Source organism: Nyctereutes procyonoides, unplaced genomic scaffold (assembly GCF_905146905.1).
Source record: "Nyctereutes procyonoides isolate TBG_1078 unplaced genomic scaffold, NYPRO_anot_genome, whole genome shotgun sequence".
NCBI lineage: Eukaryota > Metazoa > Chordata > Mammalia > Carnivora > Canidae > Nyctereutes > Nyctereutes procyonoides.
Window position 1 is genome coordinate 8,513,438 of NW_026575133.1, and position 25,596 is coordinate 8,539,033.

General features: G+C 49.1%; 1 protein-coding gene across 3 annotated transcripts in view; it reads right to left on the reverse strand.

Annotated features, from left to right (window-relative positions):
- SH3PXD2A (SH3 and PX domains 2A) overlaps positions 1-25,596 on the reverse strand; it is a 236,149-nt gene that overhangs the window by 123,576 nt on the left and 86,977 nt on the right. For all 3 annotated transcript variants that reach the window (XM_055345889.1, XM_055345892.1, XM_055345890.1), the window contains one exon: positions 20,948-21,023. In XM_055345889.1, the coding sequence (XP_055201864.1) occupies positions 20,948-21,023 (76 nt within the window). The remainder of the gene's footprint in view (positions 1-20,947; positions 21,024-25,596) is intronic.

The following is a 25,596-nucleotide window of genomic DNA, read 5'->3' on the forward strand; positions in this document are numbered from 1 at the left end:
GCACCCAGTCCTGGCATATCAGAGGTATTAACGTGTCTTTACTGAAATCAAACAGAATTGAAGTCTTTTTGAGCAGCCTTAGAGAGCTATGATCAGAACATATTTTTTTCCTTCCTTTTTTTAAGAAAACTTTTTTTTTAAGTATAATGTACATATAGGAAAGTGCACATGCATATGTATAGCTCAAAGAATTTCACAGAGCCCACCTAGGTAACCAGTGCCCAGGCCAAGAAATCAAGAATATGGTGAAACCCAGAACACCTTCCTTGTGCCCGAGCAGGTTTTAGGTGGGGTTTGTGAACACTTCTGTACTGGCATGGAGGTCAGAACTCTAGAATGGCTGATATCTATTGTAGAGATGGGGGACTAACATGTTTATTGTTTTAGTGGTATTCACTTTTATTTTCTCTGGGCTTGTTTAAAAATTTATGATTTGGTTCAAGTTGTAGCAAATTTAAGTTCATACTGAGTCTGGATCCTTGGAAGGAAGTCCTTTTCTGTGACATGTGAACACACTTTTATTAATTGTAACCAGGGGTAAGTGCTTACCTACAAGCATTAGCTTTGGGAAGAGCTGCATTCACAGAAACAAAACCTTGAATTTGTCACCATGTCCTCCCTTGTTTTACCAAATGCTCAGGCTGGGTCTTTAGCACTGATGTAGACTGAAGATAATTCGTTAGCTATACAATCTTCCTTTGGATTCCACACTGGCAGATAAGAACAGCTCAGGTCTTTTGAATCACCCATTAGGTAGCCCACATCTAGGGATTCCAAATAAATACCAGATCAGGGAAGCATGTTGGCCATGGGAGCACCACGGGTAGGCAGGGCGCAAAGCAGGCAGGCTGGGCCAGCCCAGCCCTGGGAGGTAGATGGAGCATTGTGGTTGACCTCCCTTGTGCCCCTTAGCCAGGAAGGCAGAAATTTTTGGATTAAATACAATAGTACTTAAAGTGGCCACATGGAGGACAGATGCCACCGGGATGCCATTGGGGTTCTTTAAAGCACAGCCTGTGGTCTCATTCAGAGCTCAGCTTGGATGGGGCTGAGCACAGCCTGGGAGGCGCTTGGCAAATCTGTGTAATACCTACACTTAATGGGGGGCCCGGTGGCAAATGCTGAGGCTACTGACCTTCTAGGTCACAGTCACGCTGGTATGATTTCACCTTCCAGATCTCACCTTTCCATTCTTGGTCCAATGGGAAGGTTAAAAAAAAAAAAAAAAGAATCAAAATCTAGCACCATTCAGCTGCCAGTAGGGGTTCAGACAGTGGGCTGCAGAGTTGAGAGGCCCGGGGCCTTTCAAACCCTGGTGTCCTGGTTACATGAACCGGCACAAGCCTCAGCCTTCCCATGTCGTGTAGGATTCCAGAGCTGAGACATGGCCTGGAAGCCCACGGGACAAGCACAGCACACAATGCTGGGCACGCAGGAGGGGGTCTGACACAAAGTGCCTGTTGTTACAGAGAAGGGTGAGGTCAGATCATTCCACATTTGGCCAACAGCCCATGAGGCGTATGGTGACCTTTTGTCTCTGACTCCCGGCACCTCCCACCCCCACTTCCAGTCCATTTTCTACCCAGTAGCCCAAATAACATTCTTAAAATGAAACCTCTGCTTAAACCTTTCAGTGACTTCCCAGGGCACTGAGAGGAAAGTCCAAACTCCTTTCCATGGCCCGAAAGGCCCTGCAGGATCTGACTCGCACCTCCCTCTGCCATCTGGTCTCATCATGCCAGCCATGCTGGGCTTCAGTTGGTGTACAAACTTGCCAGGTTTCTCTCACCTCAGGGCCTGTGTGCATGCCATCCCCTCTCCCAGGACACAGTCCCCACGGCTCTTTGCATAGACAACGCCTTCCGTACCGCAGATCAGCACATGGGGAAGGAGGCCTCACCGCCTCTCTCCCAGCCCTCGACTGTCTCCTTCCCAGAATTCACTGTGCCTTGTCATGATCTTACCTCTCTGTATGATGCCTCACTTACTATTGTATCCTCAGGGCCCAGCACAAGCACTGGCACACAGTGGCTCCTGTTGACATTTACTGAACGGATAAGTTTGAGTGTGTATGTTGACAGCCTCTTGCTCTAGACTGTCTCTCTTATTTACACACACATACACACACACATACACTGGAGGAGACTTGTAACCATCTCACCCTGCACGTGCTGGGGGCTGCAGCAGGGATGGGCTCGCCCTCCAGGACCCAGACAGAGCGGGGCCAGAGAGTGTGGTTAGCTCAGAACCCAGCATCAGGGCCAGGCTGTCCCTACCGTGTGGATGTGGGTGTGGCGGGCGTGGTGGGCAGTGGCTCACACCCTCCCGGGGAGAGCTGCGGAATAAAAGGCCCCATTCAGCCCCTGCAGCCTCGGCTCCTCCCTGCCAGGGGAGGCTGCCCTCAGGAAAGGGGATGGTGGGACTCTGGGCAGAGCTTTCCGGCAGCCTCTCCCTGTGGCCTAGCCCACAGCAGGGGCCAGTGGTGGGGGGCAGGCTGGGGGTATAGGGCCTCCAGGGCACAGAGACACAACAGAAGGGCCCAGCCAGCTGAGGAGGCTATGGGCAGGCAGGGGCAGTCCTGGTTCCAAGGGCAATGCTGAAAGACACCGTTGACTTCTGATGGTCTGGAGCAGAGGAAAATCCCCAGGATGCAGAGGCCCATTGGAAAGCGGCCCCACAACCACAGGCCCGGCCGTGCCAGCCAGAGGGAAGTTTGCCTGGTTCTCTCTGGGTGGACACAGTCCCCCAAAGCTTGCTTTTCTCAAGCTGTGGCTCTGTGGCAGAATGGAGTCCTGACAGTCAACCCTCTCTGTCACTTTCTGTAGTTCCCCGCCCTCCTGCAAGGGTGGCAAGGACAATACAAGTAACAGGTGACATCACTGAGTACCTGGTGTGTGCCAAGCACTGTGCTGCATATTTTATGTTTATTCTTTTGTTTGGTCTTTGTAACAGCCTATGAGCTAGGTACCAGGTTCTGTTTATTCCCATTTTACAGCTGGGTAAACTGAAGGTTGGAAAAGTGACCCGAGTGACCTGCCCAAGGTCACAAAGCTAGTAAGTGGCAGAGCTGGAATTTCCTGTGTGTGGCCTTTCTCTAGGTGGTCTGGAAGTGCCTATGATCTTAATGGTTTTGCTCTATTCCTTTTTCTCTGTACCTTTCCTCTATGTATCCCGTTGGCCTGCTTTCCCCCAGAGCTACACCTCAACCCCAGCCCAACCCCTTGAGCATGGTTAGCAAGCACCACTCACTCACTCACTCATAATCCTGCCTTTCCCAGGATTGCCTGAACTGGAGGCTGGGCCGTGACAACACCCACTGAGGACACAGCCCCTGCCTCACAGAGCATGTAGTCTCTGCGGGCGCTGCACTGCAAGGTGACCCATTACTGTGGGAGCAACAGAGGAGGGACGCCAGACCTAGAAAAGCGGTAGGAAAGAGCCAGGGCAAGGGAAGTAGAGAGACTGTTCCAGAAAGAGGGAAGAGCCTGAACAAAGGTCCAGAGGTAATAGAAACCAGCTAAAGTAAAGTGAATGTGTTGGGAGGTTACGGGGTGTGGGTTACGAGTGATCCTAGACGACCGTGAATGGGGGACAGGGGTTTGATCACATGGGCCACACAGAGCAATGCAGAAACACCTCAAGTCCCTGAACCATCAAGACCAAGGACCATAGTTTCTACCTGGGGGATGCAGGCACAATCAGCCCCTTCTGAAGCACTTCTTCCTCAAGTCTTAGGGGCTAGGGGATGGGGGACACACTTGGCCTGGTCATTGCTTGGGCACCATTGCACAAGCCAGTGTTCTCACCAGTGTTGACATCTACCACAATCCAAATGGATCCTAGGGTTAGAACCAGGAGATCCTGGAGGTCATCACATCCAGTCTTCTCACTCTCTGAGGTCAAGGCTGAGCTCAGAGAGGGCTGTGGCTTACCCAACTTCACACAGTATGTCAGCAGCCAGGCTGGGACTTGGCAGGGCAGTGGGACTTGGCAGGGCACTTTTGGGGTGGATTTTGCAGCTTTTGTACCTATGGGTTACGTTCCCCAGGGCCCCCAACTCAGTTGTCTTTCCCACCTCTAATTTCTACCCCAATCTGAACCCCACAACAAGAGCTGCCACCAGTGGCACCATTTCAGAGGAGCCTGTGGTAGTCAGTCCCCAAGGTGGCCCCTGTGATATGTACCACAGGGTCCCTTGCCTCACACAGTCCCCTCCCATACCATATATGGCTGAACTGTGGAGCAGCAAGCCAATGGGGGAAATGCCAGGGTGACCTCTAAGACTAGAATATAAAAGACACTGCAGCCCCCTTCTTGCCTTGCTCTGGGATCACTCACAGGAAGGGAGCAGGCCACCATGATGTAAGGACAGTCAAGCACCTTATGGAGACGTCCTCAGGACAAGGACCGGAGACCTCCTGCTGGCAGCCAGCACCCATCTGCCAGCCACATGATCAAGCCATCTTGCCCCGTGAGTCCCTGGTTACGCCTTGTGCCAACATGTGGACTGTTCTCCACAAGAGATCCTGAATCAAAACCGGGCAGTTAAGCTGCTCCTGAATTCCTGATCTACAAAAATAGTGAGATAATAAATGTCTGCCAAATTTGGGGGGTAATTTGTTACATAGCACTAGGTAACTGACATGTCCCCCCCCCCGCTGCTCATTAGGGAACCCCTGGGTTACTTGAATCAGATATTTGGGATATCACTTATAAAGGCAGATTCCTGGGATTTACCCTGACCAGCTGAGGTAGAATGGAAGGGAATGGTGGAGGGCAGGGTGAGAACCTGCATTTTTAATAAAGCCCCTCTCGTGATTCCCATGCACCTCTGCAGCTGAGAAGTACTGAATGAATCTAATTCACCTTACAGATCTAAAGAGGCTCAGAGAGTAAGTCGAGGCAGGCCTGGGCCCAGAATCAGCTCTGACTCCCAGCTCCGTGCTCTTTTTACTTATTTCCTCCTTTGTCCATTTCAGGTTGCATTCTGAGAAGGGTGAGCTTTCTTTTCTTTTTCTCCTATTTATATCTACATCACACATGTAGCAAAATGCTACACCATCGTTCATCTATGTAAGAGCTAGTTTGGCTTGCAAAGAACTTTGTTGGCACTAAGCAAAATGTGGGTGCAATGCTAAAAAGGATATGGAGGATGAGGCTATGCAGAGAGGCTGGCGCTGCTGCAGGACACTGCATCAGAATGAGTACATTTTCTGCTCACCAAGATGCATCAGCTCCAGGCATTTCTCCCAGGCAAACAAAATGCAGTGTGTATAAGGCAGAAATGGTAGATGAGGACAAGGAGGGAGTGTACTTAACTCCTGTTACCCCGGTAGGTAAGAATAAAACCTCGCTTTCATTTTATAGCATTTTGGTTTTATAAAGAATTCATACACAATCTAATTACATTACCCTGGCTGACTGCAAGATAGGGAGTTCTGGTACCCATTCAGTCTTTCACTTGACACATTTGTTAAGCAGCTACTATGTGCCAGGTAACACTCCAGGCACAGGGGATTTATGGATTCGTTTTATTTAATAAACATTTATATATGTTTACTATGTGTCAGGCACTGGCTTATGCCCTCTGAAAATATTAACTCACTTAATCCTTACAACAGCTCAACAAAGTGGATGCTATTATTCTTCCCATTTTACAAGGAAATTGAAGTAAATAGAGGTTAAGTCACTTTCCAAGGTCAAACAGCTAGTAGCAGGCAAAATAGGGATTGGAACCCAGGTAATCTGGCACTAGACTCCACCCTCTTAACTAAGATAAAATAAGGCATGATTCCGGGATCCCTGGGTGGCGCAGTGGTTTAGCGCCTGCCTTTGGCCCAGGGCGCGATCCTGGAGACCCGGGATCGAATCCCATGTCAGGCTACCGGTGCATGGAGCCTGCTTCTCCCTCTGCCTGTGTCTCTGCCTCTCTCTCTCTCTGTGTGTGTGTGACTATCATAAATTAAAAAAAAAAAATAAATAAGGCATGATTCCTATTCTTCAAAACTCCAGTGTTTAGGGTGGCTGGCTGGCTCAGTCAGTTAAGTACCTGATTCTTGATTTCAGCTCAGGTCATGATCTCAGGGTCATGATCCCAGGGTGGTGAGATAGAGCCCCACATTGGGCTCCATGTTGGACATGGAGCCTGCTTAAGATTCTCTCTCTCTCCCTCTCTCTCTGCCCATACCCATGCCCCTTTCTCTAAAAACAAAACAAAAACAAACAAATAATAAAAAAAAAACCTTCAGTTTTTAAAATCCCCATGACCACAGAGGAAAAAGTGAAGCCCAGAGATATCCTCTTATTTCCCCCAACTCACACAGTGCTGAGACTAAAAGCTAGGTCTGATTCCAGGCAGCATTACTTTGCTCCACTGCTTTGTCTGTTCACAAAGCTGGTCTAGCAGAAGATGGGTGTGAGGGAAATGAACAAGGAAGGCGTTTCTAGAGCCCAGAAATACAGAGGGTTTCTCTAGGCCCCACTGGCAAGTCTACAGTATCTCAAGAGACCCCAAAGCGAATGAACAAGGCTCACTCACTGTCCAGGCCGTCATGATTTGTGACTGTCTGCTGCCTGCCGGTATTCATGCCTCCAGATATTTGGGGGGCAGTTTTATTTATAGGCTATGTTTCTATTTATATTTTTATTGAATTCTTGCTAACCCTAGCTAGGTTCCCCCCACCACTACCCCCAAAACCTAGAGAGAGGAAGATAAGAACTCTTTCTCACCAAGTAAGTCAGGGGCAAAGGTGAAGGTCAAAGTCTTGGCTGTGTGTGCAGTCTTTCAGCAGGAGCCCTTTGCAGGGAAGCATTCGAGACAAGGGGGCTTTCTGCACTTTCCAAAGGAAATGGGGGGTGGGGGGAAGGGTACAAAGCTGGCCTTATACAGAGGCAGCCATATTCTGCCAATGCAGCAGGATTTGAGGTGGGCCTACAAGACCTCTGTTTCCCTAAAATGTTTTCTCTTTTGTATGATATTTCATCGTTAGGCATTTATCCCTTTGGCCTTAAAAGCTATGACATCACAAAATACTGGGACTTTGAGAAAACCTAGACAGTATCAAGTCCAATCCTTGTATTTCCTAGCTAGGGCAGCTCAGTGTGAAAGAGAGCTAGGACCTGTTCTCATGGGGGAATCTGAGTGAATACACTGAAGTCTACTGCAATGCACAGGTGTGGGAGGAAGAACCATCCTGCACAGCAGAAGAAACTGGGGACAGCAAAGTAGGCTCAGAGTTCCTTTCACGCCAAGTTTTAGGAATGAACAAGTAAAACCACGTGATGCTTCCTAAGGTTCTCTTTGGTGCCCCAAATGAAAAGTTTCTGGTTTTAGGGCCACATAGGAAAACAAAGATAAAGTGGGATTTCTTGCATCTTCTTTTTTAGTCGCTTGTTGAAGTGTGGTTGAACTGTGATGATTGTTGCCACATAGTTACAAAGCCTGCCTTCCGGAAGTCCATTATTCCCTTCTGGCCACTATGCCTGCAATTCCAGCCTTGGCCACTAGGTGGCTGGCTAAACTTGCGTAGGTCAAGTGAAAAAGTAACAAAATAGTGTCCTCAAGACAACACTTTTTAGTGTAGGAAAGTGACACTTCATTAAGTGTCCAAAAAAGGACAACATTGATCAACCTCTAATGGATACAGTTTTAAAAATACACAAAACTTGAGATGAAGTTTAAAGAAATGCACACACTCTGATAGACTCATCATTTTATACACCAAACCTCACCGGTTCATTTCCAGGCAGTACATCTTTGGATAGTCTCACTCTGCACAAGCACAGCCAAGACATAGAAAACAGTGGTCAAGAGCTTGGGCTTAGGGGCGCCTGGGTGGCTCAGTCAGTTAAGTGTTTGCCTTCAGCTCAGGTCATGATCCTCAAGTCCCAGGATCAGGCCCCACGTGGGGCTCCCTGCTCAGTGGAGAGCCCGCCTCTTCCTCTCCCTCTGCTCCTCCCTCTGCTTGTGTGCTCTCTCTCTCTCTCTCTCTCTCTCTCTCTCTCTGTCAAATATATAAAATCTTTCTTAAAAGGGTGGGGAGGGGAGAGCTTGGATTTAGACGTAGAAGGACCTGGGCTTGAATCCTTGCTCTGCTGCTTACTAGCTGAATGGCCCTGGGTGAGGAATGTACCCCCGCCCATGACTCTTCATTTGTAAAGTGGGGGTGCTGTTGCTAATGAGGCAGTAGAAGCACATGAAACCATTTGCACAGTATCTGGCAAGAGTATGTACTTAAATGATACTTATAATGCTTAAGGAGGCATCTTTTGTTTACAATTGTTTAATCTGCTGTAAATTCCAAGCCTCACACACAATTTCCCAAGAAGCTCTTTGCAACTTTTCCCCTATAGCCAATTCTACAAAAAGTTATTGCTGGGCCACTTGCTAGTAAGAGAGAACAGCTGTGCCAACCCCATAGGCCTTTCTTAAGCCATCTTCACCAATTAAGCCATAGGCCTTTCTTAAGCCATGGCCACCTACTATTAAAGTTGTAAATTCATCTTTGAGATCAGATAGAAGCAACTGAGAGTAAAATCAGTGCCAAGCAGAGAAGGCCCCAAGTTACCAGTCACTGGCTCATCTGAACCCCCCTTGGCTCCCTTACTTTGAAATTTAGGTTTGCAATAATTGTTTTATACAAAAGAGTGAAAGATTCTCCTTTTTAAAAATCCAGGGTTTTTTTTTTTTTTTTTTTTTGGTCTTAACCTTTTTGCCAGAGACTCCTTAAAAGACCCAAGCATTTCCCCTCTCCTAACTGTGTAATGTAACTGGACACATGGACTTTAGACGTACACATGCTATGCTATCTTCAAAACCACAGAGGATTCATAGGCCGGCCTCTCCTATCTCCATAAAGACTTCTGAAATAAAAACCTTTGCAATCTCTTTGGCCCCAAACTTCACCCCATCTTGGAAGAGCAGGGAAAAAGAATGTCCTGACTTACAGCTGATGAGGGAGTGTGGTTGGGGCCCAAGCATCCTCCTGGTTAGGCTGGTGGGAACAGAGGCTGTGCTGTGACTTATGCCCCTATCCCACAGGGTGCCAGAAACAGGTGGGTAACTCAGGTCTGTGTAGGGATGTAAGGCCATAGAACCAGCTCTTACCAAGTTACATGCATGAAGCTCGGGTCAGAAATTAATTTAGCAAGGCAGGTTCAGTAGTTTATATTATGTGGATGGACTGAACAGGACCAACATCAAGGAAGTCCTGAAGACAGAGTCAGACAGCCTATGGAAGTCTTCACTGGACGTTCAAATAGTGTTTCTCAGACTTTCCTGTGCATGTAAGTAACCTGCAAACTGTGATTTAGGGGTTCTGGGGTTGGGCCAAGAATTTGCATTTCTAGCAGGCTCTCAGATGACATTTGTGCTACTCATCTGCGAACTAAATTTTGAGCCGCAGACCTTGAAATGCACAAGACTGTGTGCAAGACCTCACTCCTGGAAAGGTTCCCAGAGACAGAGCTCACCCTTTTGTGCTGAACCCCATACGAATAGTCACCGAGTCACCACCATGTATTAAGTGCTTACTGTGTACTTAACAGATAACATTTCATTTGATGCTCTCAGCAGCCCCAGGGTATTTCACAGATGAGGATTATAAGGAGGTGCAGAGATGCTGAGTGAAGCTGGCCCAGGGTCAGGCAGCTATTGGGAGGGAGGCTGAGCAGAGGTTTGACGCAGGTTCATCTGGCTCTAGGGTCTCCAGAGCTAAAAGGCGATGCTTACCTGCCTCCGCCATGAAAAAATAGCAGTTTCAAGTTCAGACAACTAGTGCCAAGTAGAGAGCTCCGGTGTGAACCTAGATCTGTTTGAGCCCAAAGCTGGGTTCCGGTCTGTCGATATCACCACATTGTTCTAGGGCTGGCCGAACTGTGGAGTCACATGGCTTCCTTTGGGATCTGCCCCGTTTCATTATCCCTATGGTGAAATGTGGCCCTTCTGCTCTGGCCGGGGGAGAAGCAGAAGCACAGCCCTTCTCACTTGGATCCTGCCCCTGAAGGGCAGAGAAGAGTTAGTGCCACCAGCCAAGCCCTCCTCGCCCCACACTTTCCACTCCTGCCTTCTGAAGGTGCATTCAAGGGAACAGACTCCATCTTCAGGCCATGCCAGTTCCTCAGGCCCACTGTGGTCTGGAGGCCAGGCGGCCTGGCATCTGGGGGCCCCTCTGTGGACATCAGCCCTTGGAACTGTGGAGGTGAAGGAGAGGAGGTGTTTTCTGGGCCCAGAGGGATTGTACTGCTCGAAGCCAGGCAGCCTCTGGATGAATGGTGCATCAGTTCATAAGGGCCTGGGGAGTCTCCAAGGGTCAACTCAGTTCCTGCCAGGGAAGAGCTCTGGCTTGGGTCTCCATCCCTGGGCCTGGATCCAGTTGAGGTGACCTTAGCAAACAGTGGAAGGGTCAGGCCAGGGACAGTGTGGAGATCTGCCACCAGGGCCCCTCACCTCTGAAGAAGGGGGGCCCTGAGCTCCCTGTCAATGGACCTCAGTGTTCTCCTTCCTCCACCACCACCCGCTGACCCCCCTCATCCCCCCACTGAGTCCAAGACCCAGAAACCAGAGTGTCTGGTGCCTGGCTGCTTGTGGAGGGAGGCTGGTGGCAGGCACTCCTAATCAGAAAGCATCTTTCACTGTGCTGAAGACTTCAGCTATCTCAGGGAGAAGGGAGGGCATCATTTCCTTTTACTCCCCAGGGTGAAGTCCAAGATGGGAGACGGGAGTTTGGGGAGGGTGCCAGGAAGCACTGGGTCTGCCATCTTGGCCAGGGCTGCCCCCAGCAGAACCATGGGCATCATCTATCTCCATCTCTCCCTCACCCGATCCTTCAGCAAGTCCTCTAGCTATTCCTCTAAAACAGGTCTCAGACCGACTTCTCTCCACACCATTGTCCAGCTGAGGCCAAGCCGCCTGCACCTCTCATCGTGCTTTGTCCCCCACCAGCTTCCCACTTCACGCTTGCTCCCTGGCCCTTCCAGACACTGACACATTGGCTGAGGGATCGTTTCAAAACAGAAATATGATCATGTGGCCCCGCAGCCTAAAACCTTTCAGAGGCTTCTTCCTGCACAGAAGACAAATCCTCACCTCTCAGGGGGGGCCATGACAATTGTACTGCAGAGGCCTGGGCAGCAGCCATGCTGAAATCTCATAGTCTCATTGACCAGGCTTCTCATGGTACCCCAGAGGCCCAGAACCTTCTGCCTTCTTCTGCCTCAGTTTCCTTCCTGCTCTCCTCGGCCACACCTGGGATCAGGGAACTTGCCTGTCGGTCATCCACACTTTGAATGTGTATTTAGTGACAAGCCGCTCCGGGGGCACAGCAGTCCCCTCGAAGCATGGAGTGAAAGGATCTGACCCTCATAAAAGGATGCTTAGGCATCCACCAAGGAAACGATTTATTTTCAGGGGGAGAGACCAGGAATGTCACGGCGACCTGAAATCACCAGCATCTGGTGACTCTGCCAACACGCAAAGTGATCCCTGGTCACTCTAGTTTACCTTCTTCCATTTTGGGCCTCAGGGATTAGCAAGAGCTATGCCTGAACCTGGCATCTGGATGCCCCGATCCAGGCACATTTTCCTGTATGTGAAATAAAATGGACCAACTAACCCATGAAAAGATACACATTTCTGCTTAGATCAGAGGCAGAGGTTACATTCCATTCAGGGCTGAGGATTTGGGGTGGGTACTTAGAAGTTTGATCCCCTTCTAGAATTATCTCTGGACAAGGAAGACAAGTTGTCATGAAGTGACCTCTTTCCCTGGTCTCAAAATGTGGGGATGACACAGGTCAACGGCTGAGGGACCTGATCCACACTTACTTTTGAAAATAAAAGGGGCCTTGGAGTGGCTGCTTCCTCTGCAAAACCCCTTCTTCCCAGCAAGAACTGCAGCTCCAGAGCTGTCAGCCTGCAAAGCTGGTGGCCCTGCTGTGTTATAGTGGTGACGGGGCCAGGGCTGCTTGGAGGGGGGGCAGGGGGGCTCATCTTCCAGCCCAGAGCAGCCACCTGGGTAGATCATCAACTCCTTGGAAACCAGCTCCTTACAAGTTACCACAGGCAAGGAGCAGCACAAAATGCCACGGGGGCTGAGATGCGACGGGCAGAGCTGAGTCAGCACAGGGCGGGAGGGCAGGCAGAGGGCAGAGCCGAGGAAAGCCCGCAGCCCTGTCTGGCCGCAAAGCTGCCTGGAGGAGAGGCAGGTGCACGGCCCCAGAGCTTCTCCCTCTGTAGCCCACACAGTGCTTGCTCTGAACTGACCGCTTGGAACATCATCCCAAACCATCATTAACCCATTTGACCGATGAAGAAACCGACCCTGGAGGCTGTGTGCCTGGGCCAGTCCTTCAGTTTATGCAAGCGTGTGGGGCCTTCCCCTTCCTGGGCAGCTTTGCCACGGGAGACGCGTTTTAGAGCTTAATTCCACAGTTCCTTCTGCCCCACTGGCCCCTCAGCCCTGATCTGCCATGCCTGGCTCAGTGTCACCGCTGCAAAGAGGCCTTTTTTGACCTAATCTCATGCTCGAGCCACGATACCTGGTTATTTTTCTTTCTGGCTCTTGTCACTATTGGAAATGGCTCCTTTATTTCTTTGCTGTCTGACTCCCCCGCTGGAAGGTGAACTTCCTGGGAGCAGAGGCCTGGTCTACTTTGTCCCCAGCTACATCACCAGTGCCTACAGCTAGGCCTGGAACGCAGTAGGTGCTCAGTAAATCCCAACAACAGGGATGAACGAATGCAGCTTTTTCACGTAGTGTTCGGAACTAGCTGCTGACAGCAGGCCCCAAGAACCACCGCCCCAGATTACAGAGTGAGAGAATGATTTGGGGGGTGGGGGAGGGAGTGGAGGGAGTAATTACAGCAAGAGAGGACGCAGCACTTCCAGGGGAGGTTAGAGGAAAGCCACTTTTAAAACAGTACACAGCGCCTCTTAGGCCTATAATCTTGCCGATCTTCTTAAAACCCTGGCATTACCAGCAGACCTTATTTTTCCTTCTCCATCACGTAGAAGGTTTGGCTTTTCCTGCCACCCAGGTCATCAGTGAGGCTCAGAAACCTCTTGGGCATTCTCCCCAGGAGGCTGCAGTGTCTGCCAGAGTCTGTGAGCCGCTGCCTCGCTCCTGGCTTCCGAGGCCCTTTGGGGAGGGCTTTCCCAGGCTGGCGCCTGGTTGCAGACACACAGAAATGCCTCCAGCCCAGGGAGAGAGCCAGCTCTCCCCCCACGCCACAGCCATGGACCAGCTCTAACCCAAGACATCCCTTCCCCCCTGCTTCCTTCTGCGCTTGAACAAACACCGGATCTGCAGCGCAGGGCCCTGGGGGGGCAGGGAGAGGCAGGCCCTGGATCACCCAGCACCCTCCTGCCCTGTGGCTCCAAACTGCCTCTTCGTTAAGGGGCCGGTATGTAAACTGGTGAGCCAGTACAAAAGAACCGAGCATGCCTGCTGTCTAAAAATACATGCCTCCAAGCTCAGAAGGTCACAAGGCGGGCAGCACCTACTTTAATTATGGTTCACTTTTCTTCCTAAGCTATCCGGCTTCTTGGGGATCCATCAACACAGGAGCACTGATGCCTATGGGTGACACTGGCTCAGGTATTAGGATGAAGGGGCTTTCAGGGTGCTTGGGTGGCTCAGTCGGTTAAGCATCTGTGTTCGGCTCAGGTCATGATCTCGGGGTCCTGGGATGGAGCCCCACCTCAGGCTCCCTGCTCAGCAGTGCGTCTGCTTCTCCCTCTACCCCCAACTGCTAGTGATCTCTCTCTCCCTCTCATATTCTCTCTCTCAAATAAATAAATAAAATATTAAAAAAAAAAAAAAAGGATGAGGGGCTTTCTAGAAGCTCAGAGGCCCAGTCCCAGGCAGCACAGAGACACAGATGGCCTGTGAATGGGAGGGAGCTCACATAGCCTTTGCAGAGAGAGTTCACCTCCTTCTGCTCCACCGCCTGGCTTCGGAGCTCCTTCAAACCCTGGTCGCGGTTGTTTGCTTTTTACATCAGCAGCTACACAGTCTACTTCACTCTGTAATGGCCATTTCCTCCCAGGGAGCCTCCTCAGACTGACAAACTCAGGATACACAGGAAATCTACTCCAATCCCAGGATGGGCAACAGGAGATGGATTTTCCACAACAGTCTTTTAAAACAAGGAAGAAAGTTCCATGTAAACAGTAGGCTGCCCTGAGAGGCTGCTGAGCCCACCACACTTGGCCACTGCCCTAAAGAACATCATTTCTGTCCACTCCTCCAAAAAGCAAGAGACCCCAGAGAGCAAAAGATATACTTGTGAGATAATCCCCCTGGCTCGCCCGCATTTCTGCAGGTCTTGTCAACAAGGCAGTAACTGCCTTTTGTTCTGAATTATCTTTTCAAAGGTGTTTGTAAAGAAACCGCCTAGAGGACAGAGGTAGTGTCAGTGCTCTGGAGTAAACAGCAGGTCTGCAGATGGCCTTGGGACCTTGGGACGCTGAGATGGTGTATCTCTCCAAAGCAAACACGGTAGGTTTGCTTGCTGCACGCTACAAGAGGTGTGGTCTCCCTAAGGTCTGGGTTCCTCTCCTATAACATAACCCACAGGGATTCATCTGGGCCCGTGGGTCACCCCCATGGGACTTGGAGGCAAAGGGAACTGATGCAAATGTGCCCTAATAAAATATTTTCTCTGCCTCAGAAGTCTCATATTTTCTGCTGGCATTCATGAAAGAAGGGTAAGCTAACCAGCTGCTTGCAAATAGGATAAAGTCTCAGATCACTCACAGTTCTTGACCAGAGTTCTTTTGCTCCTCCTGGGGTCAACGCTGCTGCTCCCTTTTCCAAAAAAGGAGTGCTCTGCTTTGCAAAAGGATTGAACCCATGATTATCGCTTAAAAAGAATAGTATTTAGGACAGTGACACCTAAAAGATGATGTGATTTGTCCCACAGGGCTTCTCAGGAATAGGTCTTAATGTATAATAAGGTTCACGTCTGCTTTTCCCCTGGAGGTGAGAATGCCAAGAGGGCAGGTCTGGGAGTGGAGCTTCTCAGGGACTATTGTCAAGCACTGTCTCCTTCTGAAGGACCAGCTGGCATGCCTGTCCACTAACACTCACTAGCCTCTTACAATAAAAATCAATTGCTCAGGTCTGTAGCTTAGGTAACTGACTTATCAATTTCCATTATCAATTTCCTGGCTTTGATAATGACCTCTAGTTACCCAAGACATTACCCCTGGGAGAAGGTGGCCAACCAGTACACCACTCAGTGGCTGTGTGATGGCAGAAAGTGAACTGACTTCTCCTTAAACTGGGAACAATGCCACCTACCCTGCAGTGTGGTGGTGGAGACATTGCAGGGGAGGAATGCAGAGTGCCTAGTAGTTTTGTAACATCTGGTGAGTTTATTTCAAAATAAAAAGTTAAGAAAAAAAATGCTATGACTTAGGAAACCAAATAGGCGATCTTGTTAGACTCATAATTAAATGAAGACAGTGCTCTGAAAGTCTTGGGGCGATCCTGCTTGTAATCATATTAAAATAATAATAAACTAAACAGTTTAAGCGCAAAAAAAAAAAAAAAATCAGTTCTTCAGCTGCAGTGACCTCAGGCACTCAATAGAATGAGAGCCCTTACAGGTCACCTCCCTGCCCCACACAGTGTACTCCTGAAGCACGAGACAGCCATGGGAGCTGGAGGGACCGTGGGGGTGCTGGGTCATTTGGGCAGAAATTCCCGGGTCCCTTGCCTGGGGGATGTGGAGGCAACAAAGTGGGTGAGGGAAAGCTTCTAGCTGGGGCTGGCTGGGGGAGTTCTTCCCCACCCAAGGAAAGACACAGGGCACAGCAGGAAGATGCCTGCTCTACTACTTAACGGCTAAGGGGTAAGGGCAAGTGACTTGACTTCTCTCTAAAATGGGATAATACTCCCTACTCTGCAGTGAGGACTGGGGAAAAGGTATGTAGTATGCCCAGTACAAGGCCAGACACGTAGTAGGAGCTCAATAAAAGGGAGCTCATACCTAAGGGAGAATGCTCAATTCGTGATCAACCCAGGGGTCTCAATAAAGCAGCCACTATGTGTCCAGCCCCGTGATGGAAATGTGGGAGAAGCAGATAAAGGCCTCGTTTCAAAGGAAGGCCACAAAAGTCAGTGAAAACAGCCAGGAGTACCTCCCTCAGTCTCACATAACGTGAGCCTGGAGAGAGTACTTCCCCTTCTCCCCTTCCCCGATCACCCAGGGCATCAGGCCCTGGAATAATTTTCTGCCTCTGCCTGCCTGAAACACCACTTGGGTTTTCTTTCCAGAGATGCCTTGCTGGAGAGAACCACCTGTCCCACATGAAGGTCATAAGTTCCCCGTGTCCCTCCCATGGGCTCTGCAGGCCTCATGAACACACAGAAAGGTCTGGGTATAGTGGATCTCCACCCTTAGGGCCAGATAGCAGGTTCCAGACCCAGCAAAACAACTGGGTTGGATGGGGGAGCCTCACTCAGGACAGTGCCCCTACAAAATTTTATCTAGGATTTGATGGATATGCAAATATCAGACCACTGGCCTGATAACTGCCCTGGCTTTGTGTCATCACCTTGGTGACCCTGCTCTCAGCTGCCTCGCCCCCAATCCCCACTCCAGCAGTACTGCAGGACACTCGGTCTTCTGGGATGGAGCCTCTGCCTTTGGCCACAGAAGCCCCAGACCCTCTCCACTCCTCCAACCCGCAGACTGACCCTGAACTCAAGCCAGACACCACTCAAGACACCACAAGCCTATGTCCTAGATCCTAAGATTTATGGCTCATGTGTGGGATTTTCTTTCTTTCTTTCTTTCTTTCTTTCTTTCTTTCTTTCTTTCTTTCTTTCTTTTTCTTTTGGGGGGGGGATTTGCCACCTTATTTGGCATATAAGGGAGCTTGTAATCAGGTAAAGCCATTCTTTCCCTCTCTTGTTTCACTTCCTCTGCTTTCCGTCACTTCCACTAGCCAGTCAAACTTCTGTGAGCCCCCTGCCCAAGCCTGTGGCCAGACAGGCCAAAGCAAAGCAGCAGGCTAATGCTCCAAACACATCCCCCAGATGTCAGGCTGCAGAAATGCCCAACACAACCTGGTACATCTGAAGCTAAAACGGAGACCCATCTGCCTGAGATCGAGTCCCACATCAGGCTCCCCGTGGAGCCTGCTTCTCCCTCTGCCTATGTCTCTGCCTCTCTGTGTGCGTTTCCCATGAATAAATAAATAAAATCTTAAACAAACAAACAAAAATCCCTGAGGCCCTCTGGAGATAATCGGTGCTCTCTACTTTCTCCCCTTGGGTGTTCCTTGCTCTGAAATTCTAGGCAAGGTAAAAGGCTGGCAAAGCTGCTCCGGAGGCTGGTTGCTAGCCCTCCCGAGAGTTCTAAGAGTGAAGGCAGCTGGTGTGTTTGACCCAGGTTCTGTTGAGTCATGCTGCCAGGGCTGAGCCTGAGGGAATCAGCAGGTGAACTGAGCCACCCTTCCCAAAGGCAGAGAGGTAGAAACAGAGACCTAACTGGTGTTAGATGACATAGTAGATATTGGCCCCTGCCCAGAACCCCCTCACCAGCACATGCCCCCACCCCAAACTGCTGTGGGTGCTCAGTGCTGTGGGCTTACAGCTGCCCCTTCTCCAAAGGCATGGAGCCTGAGCCCTCAGGAGACACCTCACCCGTACCCGGTGCCCTCTGGGGCGGGGGGAAGCTTCCAGACAAACGATGACCTATGGGGAGTATAGAAGTTGTCTCCTACAATGGGACAAGCTGGTGCCATTCACCTTGGGCTTCTTCCTCTGCCCTGTCCTGCTTTTCTCACTGCCTTGGGACGTTCACCCAAGAGGGGCCCCTCTAAGTCACCTATATAAGAATCTTCATCTCAGGCTCTGCTTTTAGGAAACCTACCTAAGACAGGAAACATTTATCATTGCCTTGCTCTCTTCCCCTCTCCCCTCTCGCCCTGGGGGACCCCCATGGATCCTGGGTTGGGGGCAGGCTGTGAACCTGCATGCCCACGTGGCCCTCCCTAGCTTGATTCCAATTGTGTTGGCTTCTTTCTCCTTCTGTCCAAGTGAGGGAGACAGCAGAGTATGAAAGGGTTAGGAAGTTTCTAGTGGGCAGGGGGAAGCCAGGACCAGGCCTGGGAGCACCCAGGGTGGGTTTCCACATGACCGGCAACACCCACTCTGAAGTCATGGAAAGTGAGCAAGAGAGAAGCATCAGAGAAGCAACAGGAGAAAAGCAGCAAAACAGGCAAAGTAAACTTCCTTTGGATGGGATGGGAGCCAATCAGCCTCATTCCTCTCTATGATATCACCTGCTATGCAGAGATCCCATCACCTTGGGGCTGGAAGGGGCCCTGGGCTGGCCTTTCCCAGAAGTTGGGGGCAGCATGGAGGCAGGGGACTTTGTTTATTAACAGCTGCCATTTATTGAGCACTTACTACGGCACAGGCACTGTGCAAAATGCTCTCCATGAATTCTTTTTATCCTCACCACAAGCCTACAAGAGAAAACTGAATTTCAGAGAGGGCCCTTGTCCTGCAACAGCTGTTGGGCGATCCTCTTCTGAGGTGGTTGACAGGGCAGGTAGCCCTGGCCAGAGGTCAGGATAAGGTTCTGGAGCTGGTTACAACTTTTGGCTGTGTGGCCTGTGCAAGTCTATTAGCCTCCTGTGGCCTCAATTTCCTAGTCAGTAAAATGGAGATAATAACCTCCTTGGGAGGAGCAAATGAGAGTACACATGTGAGTGTGCTGTGTGAAAGCACTAGGCACACGTCAGGAATTGGTCATCCTAAGGGCTAACATTTATTTAGGTCCTGTTAGAGGCTAGCCACAGTCCTAAGCCCCTGTAATGTATTAATTCATTTTATCCTGACAATAGCCCCATGAAGTAGATAGTATTATCATCCCTATTTTCCAGATGAGAATACTGAGGCACAAAGAAAGTAACACACTTGGTAAGTGACAGAGCCAGATGCTGCAGGCGGAAGCCAGGCAGCATGATTCCCCAGACGCTGGACTCTGGTAGTGGCAGGACAGAAGCCTTGTGCTTCCCCCCACCCTCCAAGCCCACCCATCCTTGGAGGTCAGCTTCAGGTCTCCCCTCCATCAGGAGGCCTTGGGGCTGCCTTCCTCAGCTCACAATGACACACTCTAAACACGCTTGGAACTGCATGGCAGTAAAAAGGGTCACATCCTGCCTCCATTGATTTCCTGATTACAGAGTAGGCCTTGCCCCTCTCATCTCTCTTAGTAGCTTGAGGATTCCTTAGATGAAGGAAACAAATCTACATCCTTCCTTGGCTGACCAGGCCATCCCACCCTCTAGCCCCAGGCCTGGCACAGGCTGAACCCCTCATAAACACCCGCTGACTGTATGATGACGAGCTGATTTCCTGGAGCACTGGCCACCAGTGGGAGAAAAAGGCCATCATTCTCAAGGAAATAGGGCAGCCTTCCTGCCCCCAAGGCCAGGTCCACTCCTGATACCAGAGCATCATGCTGGCTTCATCTTGGCTCTGGGACACTTGTGTCTACAGCATCCCAGATGGGCTCTCAAGTCCTCAGTGGGCAGAGTGTCTGGACTGTACTGGAGCAACATCTAAGGTCATACAAACCTGGGTGTTGGAGATTCCAAATTCCCTCAGGACTCAGTGTAAAGCCAGGTAGGGCATGAAAGTCTCCCATATTAACTCCTAGACTAGGGATAGAGAAGCAGTCCTCTGCCTCCATGAAAGACACACAGGGGTGGGATTCTCTATATCCTCACTGACTGGTTCCAATCTTGCCCGAACTGTGGGATGTGGAAGTTTTTCCTGGTAGCTAAATTAATTCTCTCCAATTTTAGCATAAGGCTCAAAGGACAGGCAGCAATGCATGCTCTTATCTTTCCCTGCTTTAGCAGAGGGGGATGTGTGAGGAGCACCTTTCAGAGAGGACTCACTCTTTGACTTGGTTTTCAAGTCACCAAGTAGGTGCTGACCATGGGGTGAAGGTGTGCCAGAGAGTTAATGAGACAGGGACCCTGCTTCTTACGAAGGTCCCACTGGTTGCCATTGCTGGGGCCCAACAGTAATGGGGGTAAGGCTATTGTGACCCAGCCCAGCTCAATGGCCTGGTAAAAGGCAGAGGATCTGGAGCCAAAAGGCAGTATCACCCATAGGTTCAGGGCAAAGAGCCCAGAATGGAGAAGACCTGAGCTCTACTACTTCTATGAGTAGTTACCTAACCTCTCTGAACCCCAACATCTTCATCTCTCAAGCAGAAATAAGAATACACACCTCAGGAGGGAAACTTGTACACGATAACAAAAAAGCATTTTGTAAGCTATAAATAGTACACCAATTAAAGATATCATCGCGACAGCAGATTATGACACATCTGGGCAGTTTCCTCTAAACTACACAAAATCAATTGCCTTAAACATGTTCCAAGATGGTGTAGTGGCTAATGGTCCTTATGGCCAGACAGACTTGAGTTCAAATCCCAACTCTGACAACTCACAGGCCATGTCATGTACAGTCTCAGAGCCTCGGCTGGATAATGTGCCAGGAGGATCCAAGATCAAACATGGCAAGTGTGCTCAATTTAAGGGTCTCAATGATTACAATGGGAGTAGTGGGAAGAATTCAGCCTGCAGTTAGTTCTTCATCCTTTCACAGAAGAACTTGATGTCTCTGTGCTTTCTGTAAAGAGGAAACCGAAGTCCCAGAGCCTAAGAAATTCCTTAGAAGTTACATGGCCGGGAGCCAAGAGAGATGGTCTGGGAATGGTGGGAGAGGTCCCTGTGGGAGCGGTGGCCTTTACAGTCAGGGGCTTCCTATCCTCTGAGGGAGTTGTTAGGATGCAGATTCTTTGGGCCACCCTGCCCAGAATTTCCAGCGAAGTCACCAGCCTTTTCTTAACCTAAGAAATGCTTCTCCCCAGGTTGCCTCCCAACCCAACAGTGGGACCATCCAAGGCTTACCTGGAAGGAAGGGGATGATTCTCTGCTTGGGATCCTTCTGGCCACCTTCAATGGGAAACTTATCCAAAAGCTGCATCTGAGAAGCCAGAGAGACAGAGGGACATGATTCAGAAGACTGGAACAGCTCTCAGAGTCCTTCCCCCACTCCATTCCACTGCTCCAGGGCCCCACCGCCCTCATATGGATGAGTGACGCCTCAACCTCTCACTTCACAGATGATTAATAAACCACATGGGGCATGAGAGAGACGAGGCCAGAGCTCTCTATGCATCAAAGGGGTGTCTAAATAATCTCAAGGAGGCATGGAGGCACGGGGGAAAGTGTCTGAAGATGCCTCCTTGTGAGGCCAGCGTAGAGACCAGCAGGCTTTCAAGGCAGGCGCAGGTAGAGTTTCCAGAGCCTTCTTTGGGCCCACCTTCTCTCCTATGTCATCTGCTGGGGGAGCCCATTAGCCACTGGCCCTCTCACAGCCTCCTGGGCCAGGACAGGGGAAGGCTGCACCTGATACTTCAGACAGACCACCCACCTTCCAGAACCGCTCTGCGGAAACAGACCCAGATGTTATTTTAATTGTAAAACCAAACCCAGCCCGTTGTCCCCACAGCACGGCTGTAAGACCCCTCCTCCATTTCCTACCTTCTCACCCTGAGATTGCTGCTGTTTTTCCAAAGACAGACCCACCGGAAGAGCTTCCAGGGTTCTGGAGGAACAACTGTTTTTTTCTTCTGCTATTCTGGGCTGAAATTCTGTATAAACTGGAAAAACACACAGGAGACAGGATGGACGAGGCCACGGCCCCTGTGTGTGTGGTTAATCTCCCTTCCAAGGCACAGGCAGAAGCAGGAGCAGAATGGACAGGGCAGGATCTAGCCCTGCTGCCCCAGCTGTGTGACCCTGGGCAAGGCTTGGAAGCTTTCTCTATTGGCATCAGGCGCTTCCTTGGCCAAATGAGGAAGATCAGTCACATGATTATCTGAAGTCCATTCCTTCCTTCAAATATTTATTGAGCACCTACTTGGAGCACTGAACACCAAGAAAATGACTATAAAGAAGAGTAACAGGGGTGCCTGGGTGGATCAATTGGTTAAGTGGCTGCCTTGGGCTCAGGTCATGATCCCAGGGTGAGTTCTGGGATCCAGACCCGCAGAGGGCTCTCTGCCCCCTCCCTACTTATGTATGCTCTCTATCATAAATAAATAATATCTTTTTTAAAAAAGGAAAGAAGGGCAGCCTGGGTGGCTCAGTGGTTTAGCGCCACCTTCAGCCCAGGGCCTGATCCTGGAGACCCGGGATAGAGTCCCACATCGGGCTCCCTGCATGGAGCCTGCTTCTCTCTCTGCTGGTGTCTCTGCCTCTCTTTGTCTCTGTGTCTCTCATGAATAAATAAATAAAATCTTAAAAAAAAGAAAGAAAAGCAACAAAGTCCCTGCTTTGGGGGAATTTACATTCTAGTGGAGGCAGGCAAACAGCAAACAAATAAGTATGTACTGGTAAAACCCACGAAGAAAAATGAAGTAGGGGAAGGTGTTGGAGCAGAACAGAGGTTGTTCCTTTGTATAGCATGCTAAGAAAGGACTTAGGAATCAGATGACAATTCAGCAGAGACCACAGGAGGTGGGGAAGCAAGCCCCAAGGAAGGCAGAGAACATTCCAGCAAGGAAAATGGGACGTGCAGAAAGAGGAGAATCTATATGAAACCAGATTCTAGATTCCAGATAGAGCTACACAATCACTGAAAGGGCAAGCTAAGAAAAAAAACTTCAGTGTCCCACAGAGAGCTGATAAGGAAACAAGGTGAATGGGTAAATAAATTGTGGAATAGTCATACAAGGGCATGTGAGAGCATGAAGAATGAGTGAACTTTAGCTGCTGTGTGGCTGCTGTGGAGTGGAGAGAGCAGGAGGTGAGGTACAGGTGATGAGATCCAACAGGTGGGCCAGATTATGGGGAGGATGGCTTAGCTTCAGGGTCATGAATGGACATAGGGTGGAAACAGGAAGACCATATAGGAACCTATGGATGGAGGCTGGGACCAAAGTGCTAGCTAGCATTGAAGGTGGTGAAAAATAGTCCTGCACTAGATTTCACGGGTATTTGTGCACCTGTGCTTATTCCCTTCCACGCACCCACCCACCCAGCTCTGACACATGATTTTAGGATTCTCTCTTGCACAGTCATTATCCAACACACACAGGCTATTTAGAGCCCACACTGAAGGGCGGGTCAAGACAGAGACTGCACCATTATTAACTTTCACTTCCTGAGTACAGACTGAAATTTAACAAAAGCTGGCTCATGAGTTTTCAAACCCTAATCTTATAAATCTATCTCTCAAACACTTAATAATTGCTTGCTTCATGTAAATATACCCATTGGGCCAAAACACTATAAACTTGAATGTAGGATTTTTTTTAAATTAATATATTTTCAAACAAATTCGATGCAGAATAGAACTCCCATTTTTACCTTTTTCCATTTTCCTCACCCATATTCGGTTTTGTACATTTTATTTTTGTATTACAGAAGAATTCAAGTTCACTGAGGGGAAAAAACAGCAATTACAGAAGCAGTGGACGGACAAAAAGAGAGTAAGATTCACTCATAATTCCTCCCCTAGAAAATGTTTTCCTCCCAAACGTTGATGTTTTGGGGTATATATCCTTTCCAGACATTCTTCCACACATGTAAATAAAATGAGCTCATTAACACTCTTACACTATGTAATGAACATTTTTCCATGTCAATGAATACCTCCATATTAGTACCCCTAATTGTGACAGGAAATTTCAGTGGTTGGATGGGCCATAGTACATTTATCTACTGCCCTATTGTTGGATATTTAGATTGTTTCTGACTATAGACTACTGCTAGAGTGAACATCCCTGTCCATGCATCTATGCACACTTCCCTAATACTATTTCTATTTTATTTTAAAATTTTATTTATTTATTCATGAGAGACACAGAGAGAGAGGCAGAGATGTAAGCAGAGGGAGAAGCAGGCTCCATGCAGGGAACCCGACGCAGGACTCGATCCCGGGACCATGAGATCACACCCTGAGCCAAAGGCAGACGCCCAACCGCTAAGCCACCCAGGCGTCCCTACTATTTCTATTTTTGTTTCATTCTGCTGGAATGCACACGTTTACAGGTGCCTTAAATCTCCTCTGGAAGAAGACTGAGAATCAATCGATGGCTAACTAATATGCATAGGCCAGGCCTAGGGTCTCTGAACAACGGCTCCATACAATTTCTGAGGAAGAGTTCAGAGATGTCTGAGAAGGAAGCCAGGCCCAGCAACATGCTTTACTGTGGGGTGGTCTACCCTCATCAAACCACTCATGTCCTGGGGCACTTGGTAGCTAAATTGGTTAAGCACCTGATTTTGGCTTAGGTCATGATCTTGAGGTCCTGGGATCAAGCCCTGCATTGATCCCAGGATCTCGTTCAGTGGGGAGTCTAATTGTCCTTCTACTCCTCCCCTCCTTCATGTGCACGTGCACTCTCTCTCATATTAAAAAAAAAAAAATCTTAAAAAAACTCCAACCAACCATTCTTGTCCTGAAAGAGGGTGGCCAGCTATGCCCAACAAGCTGTGGGACTTAACCATGTAAGGGCTCAAAGGAGTTAGGCTCCAAAAATTTTAACTTCCTATCAGCAATGACATACATTTATTCTCTGACTCCTACGTTATTCTTCAGACCTAAGAGTCTGAGATTCTCACGAAGTGTGCACAGGGAATGAGGGGCTAACAAGAGTGGGTGGGGGAAAGCAGGATTCACGTATTCATTCCTTTCCTCCAAAAACATTTGCCATGTGCCTTCTAGATGCCAGGCTCTCCATAAGATGCTAGAAATAAGTAAATCATAGTCTTTACACCCATTGAGCTCATGATCTAGCTGTAGAGCAGGGCTTGACACCTTCAATGTGCACAAGAAGCATCTGCTAACATGTTAAAATGCAGGTTCGGATTCAGTAGGTCCAGGCAGGGGCCTGAGAACCTGAATTTCTACCAAGCCCCTATGCAAGGCTGGAACTGTTGGCCCGTGGACCATATTCACTACATAGCTCTAGAGTTATTCCATCTATGTGAAGTCACTAGCCACATGTGGCTGTTGAGCACTTGAAATGCAGCCTGTCCAAATTGAGATGTGTTGTAAGTATAAAATATTCACCAGGTTTTAAAGACTGAAAAAAAGGTGAAACATCTCATCAACAATTTTTGTGTTGATTGTACATTGAAATGATAACATTTTGGATATATCAGGTGAAATAAAAGCACTTTTAAAATAATTTTACCTGTTTTATGTTTTTAAGTGGCTACTAGAAAATTTAAAATTACACACGTGGTTCATATTATATTTTTATTGGAGTCTGTTCTAGGGCAAGATGGTTCTCAAAGTGTCTGAAGTCTGCGTAGGCCAAAATCACCTTTACTGGGGGGGGGGGGTGTTAGTTAAAAATGCAGTTTCCTAGGCCCCATGTGGAAGTTCATGAAGTTTTGCTGTGGTGCTAGAGATAGACAAACACGTTCTGGAGTGACAGGGAATGTTGAGGACGTATGAACAGGATCCTGAAGCTGCTAAAGAAGGAGGTCAGTGAAGACTTCCTGTAGGAGATGAAGCCAGCTCTGTCCTGGCAAAATGACGG